Consider the following 14,280-nt stretch of genomic DNA (forward strand, 5'->3'; position numbering starts at 1 on the left):
CCCATTTCGCACAATCAGGGTCACGCGGCGATGCTTACGTGCCCTGGTTATGTGGAAGAAACCTTGGTTCCTGTCCCAGGGCCCAGTGTTGGGAGCTCCTTGTCGTCGCAAACTGCTAACGACGGATGCTTCCCTCACGGGTTGGGGAGCGATCCTGGAGGGTCGTTCAGCTCAAGGTCTGTGGGAAGACCATCATCGTTCCTGGCATATCAATCGCCTAGAGATGTTAGCTGTCTTCCGGGCTCTGAGGAGCTTTATCTCAGATCTCAGGGGACACCATGTGTTAGTACATACGGACAACACGTCGGTAGTCGCCTATATCAACCACCAAGGGGGTTTGCGCTCGCGCCCGTTATCCAACTTGGCACGCCATATCCTCTTGTGGTCCCAGGGGAAGTTGCTGTCACTCAGGGCAGCTTACATCCCCGGGGTCCAGAATATAGGAGCAGACACTCTGTCGAGACAGGGGCCGAGGCCCGGGGAATGGAGGCTCCACCCCGAGGTGGTGGAACTGATATGGAGGGAGTTCGGCCAAGCACAAGTGGATCTGTTTGCGTCTCGAGAGACTTCTCACTGTCCACTTTGGTTCTCCCTCACGCATCCAGCTCCTCTGGGAATGGATGCTATGGTTCAGACGTGGCCGAGGCTACGTCTGTACGCCTTTCCCCCAGTTGCTCTGCTCCCGGGAGTTCTGGAGAGAGTTCGCAGGGACCGGGTTTGCCTGCTTCTTATAGCCCCGCGTTGGCCGGGCAGAGTATGGTTTCCCGATCTGGTCTCCCTCCTCGACGGGCATCCTCTGGAGTTACCCGTCAGGAGAGACCTTCTGTCCCAGGCAGGGGGCTCAATATTTCACCCCCGCCCAGAACTGTGGAACCTGTGGGCTTGGCCTCTGAGGGGGCCCAGCTCATAGAGTCAGGTCTCTCAACTGAGGTTGTTGAGACCATTCTACAGTCCAGAGCTCCCTCCACGAGGAAACTTTATGCCCTGAAGTGGAGAGTCTTCACTTCTTGGTGTAGTGACCGTCGGTTGGACCCAGTTAACTGCCCAATTGGTACAGTGCTGGAGTTCCTGCAGGACCGGTTCACAGCAGGTCTAACCCCGTCCACTTTAAAGGTTTATGTGGCGGCCATTGGTGCTTACCACATTCCTTTGGGTGGAATGTCTGTGGGTAAAGACCCTTTAATATCCCGTTTCCTTCGTGGCACTTGGAGGCTGAGGCCTGCAGTTCGCTCTAGGGTTCCGCCATGGGACCTGTCCATTGCATTACAAGGCTTGTCCCTGGCCCCCTTTGAGCCCATTGAGGAGGTTCCTGAGAAGTTTTTAACGCTGAAAGCTCTTTTTCTTCTTGCTATTTCTTCTCTCAAGAGAATAGGGGATCTCCAAGCGTTGTCGGTGGCTCCGTCATGCTTGGAGTTTGCTCCGGGTATGGTTAAAGCGTTTCTTCATCCAAGACCGGGTTATATTCCCAAGGTCCCCACTAATGTGGCTAGACCTATTGTTCTGCAGGCCTTCTGTCCTCCTCCCTTTCAAAATGCTGACCAGGAGGCTAATAATTTGCTTTGCCCTGTGCGGGCGTTAGACGCGTATGTCCACAGAGCTGCCCTGTGGCGAAAAAGTGATCAATTGTTTGTGTGCTTTGGGTCCCCTAACAAGGGAGGTCCAGTGTCTAAGCAAAGGATGAGCAAGTGGGTGGTCGAGGCTATCTCACTTGCTTATGAGGCGGCCGGGCAGCCTTCTCCTTTGGTTGTCCGGTCACACTCTACTAGGAGTATGGCGGCCTCTAAGGCTCTTATATCAGGAGTGTCTTTACAGGACGTCTGTGATGCGGCAGGCTGGTCCTCACCGCACACTTTCGTCAGGTTTTACTCTCTGGATCTAGACTCTGCTCCAGGGTCTCATGTTTTGTCTTCCTAGTGCTGCTCTACAAGATTTCACACAGTACAGACATTTGTAGCTATGGAGGCGTTGGTATAGACGTTCGCCATAGCGTCATTCTCGACGCAACGCGAGTTCCCTTGAAAGGGAACGCCTCGGTTACGACTGTAACCTCGGTTCCCTGAAGAGGGAACGAGCGTTGCGTCGCCTTGCCATATCTCCTTCATGCCTGTCAGCTCGACTTCAGACTCTTACGAAGCTTTCGTTTTCTGTTTCGGGCCGGCTTTTATAGTTTCCTGGTATGTGACGTCACCCGCCTCTGACGTTCCGCCACACCATTGGACTGATTTTACATGTGCTTCAAGACGTCATCACGCAAAGCGTTCCCCATAGCGTCATTCTCGCCGCAACGCTCGTTCCCTCTTCAGGGAACCGAGGTTACAGTCGTAACCGAGGCGTTTTATATATTTTAGTTTATTTTATTTGTATTTATTTTTGTTTATTTTATTTCAAGTAATGGAAATGTTTTTATGGTTTTAGCTTTAGTTAACGATAATAACCCTAATTCAAATACAAACATACAGAGAAAAATACAATAATTACATATCTTAACTAAAACAGATTGATTTTTATTAAAAATAAATAAATAAATAATATTAAATAAATAAATAATGAATAAAATATTATACTATTAATACATGTATTATCATATATATTAACACATTATTTTAATACAGTATATTATATTGTTATATAATATTATAAAATATTATACATTGTATTTGACCAAAACAAGTCAAATGACAGACCAAAATGAGCCTACTTTAAACACCACTAAACTTAAAATCCCCACACAAATGCCACTGACCAACATAAGTCCACCTACAGTATAAACACCACAGACGTAAAAAAGTCACTACAGATGCACACACTTATCAAATGAACACAAACACAACTCCACATGCACACACACTAGTTCAAACCCTTATGTAAATATAGCACAAAACTTGCTGGCTTGTCTCTGTGGATGCTCGACTCTCTCCAGCCTCGAACGGGAGCAACCTGGTCACATTATAGGGTCTTATGCAACATCTGACGTCACTACTAGCCAATCACGATTGTAAAACGAGGTCACTACGCTATTCTACAGTTTCAGCGAGGCCTTGAGAGAGTGTGCGGAGTGTGCCTGTGTGTGTGTGTGATCACAGTGATCAGCAGAGATATCCGTCAGGTGCTCTCCTAAAGACACATGCTAATCCTAGCGTCAGTCTAGCAATCTAGTGTAACACAGCTAATCACTGCTTTCAATGATTTCTCATGCCAGGAACCGCCTAGAGAGGAATAACTAATCTCCAGACTTTTAAAATTAATATATGAGCACAAAGGTTTTTCTTTTACCTTCCTTGTCAAATTATTACATTTGCAAGACTTAAAGGGTTAGTTCACCCAAAAATGAAAATTATGTCATTATTTACTCACCCTCATGTCGTTCCAAACCCTCAAGATATTTTATTCATTTTTATAACACAAATGAAGATCTTTTAAGGCGAGACACTACAGGTGAATAGGGCAAAAATTTTAAATAATAGATATCACCATGAAACTTCCTCAGTTGATTACTTACACAAGTATATCAAAAAATATATATTACAAGTTTTTGAAATTTGTATGTTTAATTATGCAAATTAGGCATTATCTCATTAAATATGCATGATTTTGCATATATTTTCGGTAGATAGATCTGAACATATGATAAAGCCAGGTGCAAAATTATTTTTTCCTTTTGTTTACACACAAGATGAAAAAAAAATTCAGAGGAATATCAGGATATATGCTTTCATTACAAATATACTGTCCATAGCCTTAACAAAATTGATTTTCGCCATATTTTTTTGATTAAAATGTCACATAAATCAGGCCATGAATGATTTATTAACAAATCCCTCTGAAAATATCTTCAGAATACTGCTAAGTGTATAACATCGGTGCTACATAGGCTGAGATGTTTGTACTGGAGAGTGACAAAAAACTAATTTTGAGAAAACGGCATTTAAAGATTTAAATATCTCTAAATGAGATTTCGTCGTTAGCTTTAAATCCCCCTTTGGACATTCACGACTGGTGATAGAAAGGAAATATTTGGGTTACACAGCGTTGTGCAGGAGACTCTGAGCTTTACAGCGAAACCGGTCATGACAGACTTCAGTAAACAGATGGATCTCGGCGTGTTGCGTTGGAATGCAAACTTCTTGGAAAATTCGGGAGAAACTTACTGCCGCTAGTAAACAAAATCCATATGAATTGAGCGATTTAGTCAAAATTTTCTGAAGAGACTCAATCGCTTTATGATGAACAGATTTCATTTAGGCTTTTATTCACATATAAACATTGATCAGTGAACGTAAACAGAAGCTCGACCGTACTTGCTTTACGCGTGAGAACAAACTTCTTGCGGAAACTCAAACGTGCTGCGTAACACGAGAATGAACCTCATTGGTATATAGTATAACAATATCTCAACTAACATGACACCGACAGCTAGTTACAACTATGACCAATTGCTTAACTCTATAAGAAAACTTTCTGCATTTTTGCGATTAAAAAATAATAATAATAATACCGGTTCAAACTTCACACCTCCTCCTTTTCTTTCTTGCATCTATTCACCGATCAGATCATTTCACAGTGGTTCGTTCTATCCCACATTAAAAGCTAAATGCGTGAAGGAGGATGAATTTGTGTTTGTGTGAGACGCAGTCAAGCGGAGAGGGCAGACCCTCCTAAATAATGGGAATGACATGCACGCACACACTCACTCACAGCACCAGCGCTTTTCCTTCACTGTAGCCTGCCACAAGTGACTATGTTTCCATGGAAACAGTCAGCGCAGGACTGGCCAAGTTTGGAAGTGGTTGCACTCCACAGGGAAGGAGAGAGGGATGAGGAGAAAGAGAGAGATGGCGGAATGTTAGATAACAAACGCAGGCGTGCAGCGTGGAAATGTGCTTTGATGATGTTATCAAAGATGTCAGGTCCGTGTCCGCTGGAAACATCCAAAAACAATCGGATTCACAGTTGCACAACAGTGCAAAATGTGGCTTACGTGTTTGTGCGAGCATGACATGACAGTTCTGCTGTGTTAATGTTGCTATGGCAACAGGGGCGTTTTGCAATATTCAGAGTACGGTGCTAAATTTTACACCTCACATTATCGTCTTTCCTGATACAACTTAACACACTCTCCAACAAAACATATCAATTAATTAATTAATTTACAAATGTTTAGAAAGCTAATATCATGGTAATGGTAATATCTTATTAAATGGTAAGTATCTTTTTACTTTGAAGCAGCAGTAGGACAGTTTTGTACAACTAAATCAGGCTACTTTTGACCAATTAAATTGCCATGCTTTTTTCAGTCTTTCTTGATTACTGGATAAGACTGTACTTACACATTTTTTTTTCACTATATAACTAGGCTATATCAATCATGACAACTCTTGGAATAGAATTAAATGGCATTTTATTGATAAGAATGGAATGTACATAGGCTTTTTCTTGCTGGACTAGGTCTGCTACATGGCTGAGAGTAAATGCTACTGCCGAAACATGAATACAGTGAATGCACGGAAAGTAGGGAGAACCTCCTTAGCAGATCTAGGCAGGGGGTGCTGGGGAAGGTGGAGGGCTAGGGAACATTCCCATAGTGTCCTGCACTGGGTTGAGCTGGTTCAGGGTGGGAATGAATAGAACAAAAAGACTGACTGGCCAAAGCAGCCGAATTTATGGGAACCAATCAGCAGCTCAGAAGAGTTTCATGACTAGGGTTGAGTCTCGTTTTGCATTTTAGTGATTACGATTTTAATTCTGATTATACTGTGTATCTCTCTCTCTCTCTCTCTCTGTCTCTCTCTCTCTCTCTCTCTCTCTCTATATATATATATATATATATATATATATATATATATATTGCTGGAAATTATGATGACTTGTATATATATACAAGTTAACAAAAATAAAGAAAAAAAAATTGAAATCCCACACAAACCTTCTACGGACAAAACAGGCACTCCTGAAAATGAATAATCCCACTTTCACTTTACTGCCAAAGGACCCCAAAACATCCACAGCCCCTCTCTGAACTGCAACGGGTCTAAACAAGAATGGCCCTGTCCAGTTTGCCATGGGAAGGACTCTGGGCTGTTCCGGAAGGCTCTGTTTTCTCTGCAGTACTGGCTGAGCGTGAATAATGACCAACTGCCAGGACACACACACACACACACACACACACACACACACACACACACACACACACACACACACACACACAGGAAACAGGCTACACTTCACACAAGCATTAGCAAATTGTTTTTGTTTTTTTGTAAAGTCCAACAAAAGTTTAAAACAATACATAAAAAATATATATTTTTATGTCAATAGGGTACAAAAATGATTCAAAACTTCAAGTATTCTATATTTTTTTCATGTAAATGCATCTTGTTTTAAGGATGTTTACATATTTTAACTGGAAAACAAGTCAAAATGTGTGTGATTGTGAGTGAGCATGTGTGCTCTTACCCTCAAAAACACAAGCTCAGGTTTAACCAAGAGAAAGATCAGACCTCTGTCACTCCACCTGTCTCTCTCTCTCTCTCTGTCTCTCTCTCTGTCTGTCTCTCTGTCTGTCTGTTTATTCCTCAACATAGAACTGTAAACAACACCTGATGAACACAACTAAAGTTATAGACCAAACAACTATTGTTTGGTTCACCATAACCAACTAAAACCCCAGATAGACAGATAGATAGAAAGATAGATAGATAAACAGATGTGAGTGTGTGTGTGTGTGTGTGTGTGTGTGTGTGTTCACCCTCCACAGACATACACACAGCGTGGGTGTGACAGAGACCATGTGCCGCACCCAATTCCTGCTGCCGAATCAAAACACACAGTCACACACTCCTCCTCACATTAGAACGACACACCAGACAGAGAGAGAGAGAGAGAGAGAGAGAGAGAGAGAGAGAGAGACACAGGCGGACAAGTGTCGGAAAGAAACCAATCTGCATTAAGAGGCTTAAACGAGAGCAGCGGTATGAAGCCGTTAGGTGATTATAATCCTCAAACAAACACAACACAACCAATGCACAACCTCATAACCTGAACACAACGACACAAACGTCTGCAAAATTCACACACGTCTGTCAGGACTAACCTGGCTGCCATGTATCACAGCTCCTTTGCGCTCTGCACCACTTGGAGCGAAGGAGAGATGGAGGGATGGAGACACAGAAGATGGGGAGGACATTCCCAAACGGATGAAGGATGAGTGAACGGCACTACAGCTCTTCCCGCAATAGTGTCTCTCCCTCTCTCTTCATGCTTGCAGCAGCGCTCTCTCTCTCTCACGTCTAAAAGATCAGCGCTCGGGAGACGCTACGTCTCGCACACCGTTTGGAGGCAGTGTTGGAGAACAACGAGAGAGAGAGAGAGAGAGAGAGACTGAGAGACAAGCTAGAGGAAGGGTAGGTGAGAAAATGATAGAGACAAAACCTAGTGTGCATGAGAGCCAGAGAGAGAGAGAGAGAGAGAGAGATGCATTCTGGTGGCTTGGCGCTGCAAGCCGTTGGCTTGTTAATTATTCAGTCTTGATGAAAGAAACAGATCTGACATCATTCGCTTTCAGTTTACTTTTACAGACCTCTCTCTCTCTCTCTCTCACACACACACACACACACACACACACACACACACACACACACACACACACACACACACACACACACAAAACCACTAATTCACAAGCAAGCTTAAAAACACACCGTGAATATTTAGAATCTCTCTTGCACTTGTTTCATATGAAATTAGAATGTCTAAAAGACAAAGAAAAGAAATATCTACGTTTGTACTATTATCAACAAATATTTTGACAAATTTAAGTTGAATTAAATTCTTACTCTTAATAAATATGAGTACACATGTTCAAACTAATTTTTCAAGGTAAAACGTATTAAAGGTATCATTCATATATATTTGTCAGGGGTCAAGGGTTTTACCACTTGACACATGGAACTGACTTAACATTACTTCATAAAAATGTTTTTTCTTTTTGCACATAAAAATGTTTTTTCTTTTTCTTTTTGCAGTGTTGATGTCACATGACATCAAAATGGCTTCATGCATGTTGGTTGCACTACACTGGCTTTTTTTGGTCATATACCAATACTTTAAAATTAAAATACTTTTTCTTTTTAAGAAAAGCAAGCATATGAAAAATGGGTAACGATAATAATAATGATTTTTTTTTAAATTAGAACAGGCAAAATAATATAGAAAATAAATTATAATCACCATCTGCTAATCCCTTTCTAAACATCAGCGGTTAGATCTGGGGCCATTTATGTTGATGCTCTGGCATAGTATGGTCCAGATCAGTGTACGATGAGGGCTGAACCCAAATAAACAGACCTGCCAGAACCAGGGAAGGGATTCTCATACTACACAACATCAACAGTGCTCGATTATTCCTCAAACTGAATGCCTCATGTAACGGTATATGAAATACTTTGCACAGACATACTAAAGGCAGTTTTTCCCCCATTCATTTACTTAATTCAAACAGCATTTGGCCTCTTTTCCAAGCTGCTAACTACACTGCAAGCACACAACACTTGAGCAGAAAAACATAGTAATCCAAAAACAGAGTGTGTTTGTGGATTTTCTTACAGTAAGTGTGTTGAATCTGAAGCATGGAAACCACTGTTTTGTCGCCAGCTACCTTTGTTCTGTTTACAGCGTTGTCATGGCAAACCGGACTTGGCAGGACCCAGCTGGGTCGGAAGTTCCCGGTGACGGCTGTTATCATGGAAGAGCCGTATCCATGGTGACAGCGGCAGCCGGTCACATACAGGAGGAATGCTGGACTTAAGCTTGATGAGGTGTGACACAAACACCAACAACCTCTAACACAAATGCAAGCAGCCCACACATGGATGCAGGGCCCCACACAAACACTCTGCTGGTCTCAGACTGACATAAATGAAGCCTCCCACAGGGGGCGCTCTTCTGAAACATCACACTCCCTGGAGAAAAGCCTCATATCAAACATGAAGGGATTTAGGTACAGATTTAAGATGTGATCAAAAAAAAAATGCAGCTTATTAGAATGATTTCTGATGGATCATGTGACACTGAAGACTGGAGTAATGATGCAGAAAATTCAGCTTTGATCACAAATTACAATTTAAAATATAGTAAAATAGGAAACTTCACTATATTACTGTTTTTACTGTATTTTGATCAAATATTCAGTCTTGTGGAGAGTGACTTCTAAGAGACTTAAAATTAAAACGCATATAATTTGAACAATAGTGTTGGTGTGTGTGTGTGTGTGTGTGTGTGTGTACACTGAAAAAATGAAAACCTAAAATTTATTACATCAGAAAAAATAAATCCTCAACCATTTGAATAAGTGATAGAATCATTTCAGTGTGAGCAATGGCCAAGTTGCTGGAAAGATCAAACCATGGAGGTCAACCCACATCATTTTAATTAGGCTAACTGCCCTAATATAGTATAATTACCTGTCTAACATCTCATAAAACAAGAGAGAATCAGTGTGGTTCTGAGGAGTCAATGTGTGTGTCCATATGTCCAAACAGGGACATGCGCGGGATGTTTCAGAAGCCTTGTGCTACTGCCTTTTATGAGCAAGGTCACTTCCATGGGATACAATGGATACATCAGCAATGCCAAGAAAAGTGTGTCCTCCAATGGCAACATCATGCAATCTCATTGGCTGGAGCAACGGAGGAGTGATCTACCTCAGCACTGATGATGTCACACAATGCAATTCAATTCAATCAAATAGCGGCCAAATTAACGGCACAGAGGAAACCAAATCTATCTTTGTGACAACTTGGGGCCATTTTAGCTCATTGGAGCTGGCCAACTGGGTTCAGTTACTGGTACAACAGGAAACAAGTTCAGTAACTGGTGGAAAACAGCCTCTGTTCATTATACTAGAGTGCTGTACAGAACATATCTATCTATAGCACTGATTGAAAAGCATCTCTACCTTGTAAAAAAAAAAAGAAGTGTGCCTAATTGTATTGAATGTGCACTTGTAGTGTACTTCAAATCTTAAGATAATGATCACGTTTGTTCGGTTTAGTTCTGTTCTTAGTCATTGTCATTACCGGAGTCTAGTTTGTTTCAATGGTTTTTAATTAGTCCTCACCTGTTCCCAATCAGATAATCTTCTCCCTCTGTGTATTTATACCATCAGTTCTGTTTGATCGGTGTCCCGTGTCGTCTTTTTATGGTTATGTAACTCCCTATGATCTCAAGTGATTTTCTGTGTTGTATTAATGTAATAAAGACTTTCTTTGATTTCCTTGTCTAGGTGCTCTTACTATTGCAGTCATCGGTGACAGAACACAGAACCTAATCTGAAGATATTTCTGAAGAGTTTTTCTCCCTTTTTTTGCCCGCCGTCAGGAGGACCATGTAGGACCATACCCAGGACTTTATCGATCTGGCTTGCCTGACTCACTATCTGGACCGCTCACTCTGTGTCTTTTTCTAAATCAGCCTTAGCGAGCGGGCCAAGGCACGCCTTCCAGTGGACGGTCCAAGGGAAGATTTTGCAGCATTTTTTTGGAGTGTGTGCTGGTGAGCAATGGATTTTCCTTGCTTTACCCCGGAATTAAAGTAAAAATATGACTGTGAAAAAATTTGTTTTTAATTAAAAACATTTATGGTGAGATTACTACATTTTCAAGTCAATCTGTGTTCATTTTGACCACGAAACATGCGCTGTCACTTTAATTCAGCGTTTGCAGCACAGCAAAAATAGACTCGGTGCGGAAACGATCGCTGCACTGCTGTATACACACCGCAACTGGAACGGATCGATGGACTGCAACCGCGTGCAGTGTGAAAGCTCTAGCCTGTTAACATGGGTACGGAAAAAAATACGCACCGCATACGCACTGCAAACAGAGTATGTGTGAAACAGGCGTGAGCCTCGTGAAACGTCTGACCAGGTGCATGAGCCGGCTACATCATCTGTCCCTGTGGGGCTGCTTGTGGAGTTCGAGGGCATGGAGGGAACCCGGTGTCGATGTGTTGTGCCTGGCCACTGGGAACTATTTTGATTTGGAAGAGGATCATTTTCTTTTCTCTCCTTCCTGCTGGCCCCGTCCAAGCGTGCCGCACAAGCCCTGAAAAGTGAAGCCAAAGTGTCTCGATCGCCCCCCGGTGGCTGGTCCCAGTATAGGTTATAAACCCCGCCTCCCCATTAAGTCTAATGAACGGAAACTAAACAATCAAATTACACTTCAAATTAATTTTTTCCAAATATATTTTCTGTCATTTTAGGTAGGTTTTTTTTTTTACGCTGATGCAAATTTAAGTGTTCGTTTTTTAAAATAATTTTGGTCTTAGTTAGTTATTTGATGCAATAAAAATGGGAATATGACATCATAATTGACAGCTGTGATTGACAGCTTCTCTAAACGAAATAGTCACTGAGGCACCAACAGACTTTTTGGGGGATTTTCGTAAGGAGATTGGAGCTTCAGCTTTAATTTCTACATGTCCATAACCGTTCATTTCACACTGACATAGAGTTGTTCTGCAGTCAACTGTACTTTCTGCGAGAGTGAGGGCAGGACCTTGATATCGCGGCTTTACTTCCTGCTCACTACTGCACAAACTCGGGTCCCAAATCTGCGCAAGATGTCAGCGCCATATTAAGACTTTGGCGGCTTCAGTTTTCACCAATAGAAGAGAGTGAAGGGCCGTCGTCCATCTTTTTTTACAGTCTATGGTCCAGTCCAGCACAAACTCTCATTTCCCCCCTGTTAGTCCTGTCCAGCACAAAGTCTCCTTTTCCCCCTGTTAGTCCTGTCCAGCACAAACTCTCCTTTTCCCCCTGTTAGTCCTGTCCAGCACAAAGTCTCATGTGTCACCTGAGCTCCAACCCAGCTTCCCTCTACTGCCTCCTCTTCCTAACCGAGTCAGTCCATCAGCCCAGCCTCCACTGGTTCACTTCAGACCCTCGACTCCTCCTCTGACACCATTCGCCTAATTTGTCTCGAGTCCTCAGTTCTCCAGCGTCGCCCAGGCAAGTGGATCTTCTGGCTCTGCCTCCAGCCGCTGATCCAGTCCCTCCACCTCGGTCTGCAACCTGTCGGCCCTGCCTTGGCTCCTTTCTCACTCGGCTCCACCAGATACCACCTTCCTTTCGGCTCCACCAGGCTCCCTCATCCCTCTGGCTCTGCCTTGCTCCTCCCTCCCTCGGCTCCACCAGATACCATCGTCCTTACGGCTCCACCAGGCTCCCTCGTCCCTCTGGCTCTACCTTGCTCCTCCCTCCCTCGGCTCCACCAGATACCATCGTCCTTACGGCTCCACCAGGCTCCCTCGTCCCTCTGGCTCTGCCCTGGTCAGACGTCATCCTGCCTGCACCACAAACTTACGAATCATCCGCTGCGCTCCATCTCTGCACCCCTTTGGCTGCGTCTGGCTCTGCCTTTAGCTTCAGTCCAACCAGCTACACCTCAGTCTTCAGGCACCCTGGCTCCACCTCGGACACTCGTCACTGTGACTCTGCCTCAGCCTCCAGGACCATCAATGTTGCCCTTTCCCATCTGCTCTCCATCTGCACCCAGGGCTCCATCTCCATCGACTTCACCTACGTCAGTCAAACCCCGGGTGTCGACAACCAAAATTCCATCATGGCTCCTCCCTCCATCGACACCGTGGTCTTTTGTTCTGGCTGGACTCTGGGTCCCTGCCTGGCTACTCCTGCTTCTCCCTCCACCCACCCACTCCCCCACGGACTGTTCTGCCTGTCCATGACTGGTTATGTCCCTCTCCTGTTCTATGTCCTCCGGCTGAGCCCCAGTCCTCCCTCCTTAGTCGGACCTTTTACAGCTCTAGGCCACGCTCATTATTATGAATCTGAAAATGCTCCTCACAGGTTTAACAGTCCTGACTGTGACAAAGGCTTTTGTGATGATATTAGGTAAAACTATCAATACAATGCAGGCTTCATTCATAAAAAAAGCTCAATCTGTGCAGGTGAAAGGTTTTTTTTTTTTTTTTTTTGCATAAGCGCGAGTTATAAATAGCACCCTGAGTCAATGGAAACCATGACTCATCCTATAAAAATATGAACAAAAGGTGAAAAAAGCAAATATATTTGAACAATATTTTACGACACAACATAACATTTTCTTTTTAATTATTGTTTGGTACCTGGAATGGAAAAATAATAAAAAGAATGATCTGTTTGGACACAAAAAGAAGCATGCCACGTTTAAACTTCTGAACCCTGTAAATAAACACTCTAATGCTTTTACTAATGCTCACTCAAGAGAGACGGCATATGACAAAACAATGACCAAAAGAGGAAAAGAGTCAAAGAAAACATGAAAGAAAGGAGGTGACAGAGTAAGCAGCAACGCCAGGTCTTGTTCTGCATCACTATAGATATTGATATTACGGACTGATTCCTGATCGACCACATGGCAGTGCTGTAAACAACACAGTGACCTCATTAGTGCGCTAGAAGGCTTGTGTGATCTAACCTGTCCCATGGTGGAAGATTAGGAAGTGTTAAAGCATTTCCTGACACATTAATACCCCAAAAAACAACACAAGCACGCAATGGTTCAAAGTTCAGAACAGAATGCAAAAGTAAATACAAATTGAATCTTGACCATTTTGTATTTAGCATATTTATCATCTCAGTGCATTACTTTTTTTAATCTTGTAAAGGCCCATTAAACAGATCTGTCAACATTATCATTTTAATACAAACGTATGGCAAAGTTTTATATAATGGCACTTTTTTCATTTATTAATTTTTTTAACATCAAATGCATTAGGGGTTTAATGTTCGGTTCGATACAACACAGTGGTGTCATGTTTCGGTACATTTTCCAGACAGCAAAAAGAAAGTAATGCCAGAGAATTTTCAAAGATTAAAAAAAAATATTTTTGGTCGCATCGGCAGGAAAAATGGTCCAACGAATCATTCGGTTTGTAATGCGTACCAAACCGAAAGCCTCGTACCAAACGGTTCAATACGAATACGTGTATTGTTACTCTCCTAATAAACATATGTTTAACATAAATATTATATAGGTTGATTTCATTTGATATTCATTTTAGACTAACTCTGTTAACATTTGGGACATGTGATTTTGTTATTTTCTAGTACTAAAAAATAATAATAATTAAATAAACAAAAAGTATAAACATGATTTAACTCTTTTTGTTGTTGCATTTTTATTAATTTTCACTTCTTTAAAAAAAACTTATATTCTATCTTCATGCATTCTTTTTCTATCAACACTTGATACGCAGTGCTTTTGTTGCTTGTTTCTGCTTCTT

General features: G+C 42.5%; 1 protein-coding gene across 8 annotated transcripts in view; it reads right to left on the reverse strand.

Moving 5' to 3' along the window:
- The window catches only part of gramd1bb (GRAM domain containing 1Bb), a 112,968-nt gene that overhangs the window by 43,922 nt on the left and 54,766 nt on the right, over nucleotides 1–14,280 (reverse strand). For 6 of the 8 annotated variants that reach the window (XM_081373279.1, XM_081373275.1, XM_081373274.1 and 3 more), the window contains exon 1: nucleotides 7,091–7,221. The exons of the other annotated variants lie outside the window; for them this stretch is intronic. In XM_081373279.1, coding sequence (XP_081229405.1) covers nucleotides 7,091–7,101 — 11 coding nt within the window. In that variant the 5' untranslated portion in view covers nucleotides 7,102–7,221. Of the gene's footprint in view, nucleotides 1–7,090; nucleotides 7,222–14,280 lie in introns of those variants that run through there. 8 annotated transcript variants of the gene reach the window in all.

Source organism: Scardinius erythrophthalmus (assembly GCF_964197995.2).
Source record: "Scardinius erythrophthalmus genome assembly, chromosome: 8".
NCBI lineage: Eukaryota > Metazoa > Chordata > Actinopteri > Cypriniformes > Leuciscidae > Scardinius > Scardinius erythrophthalmus.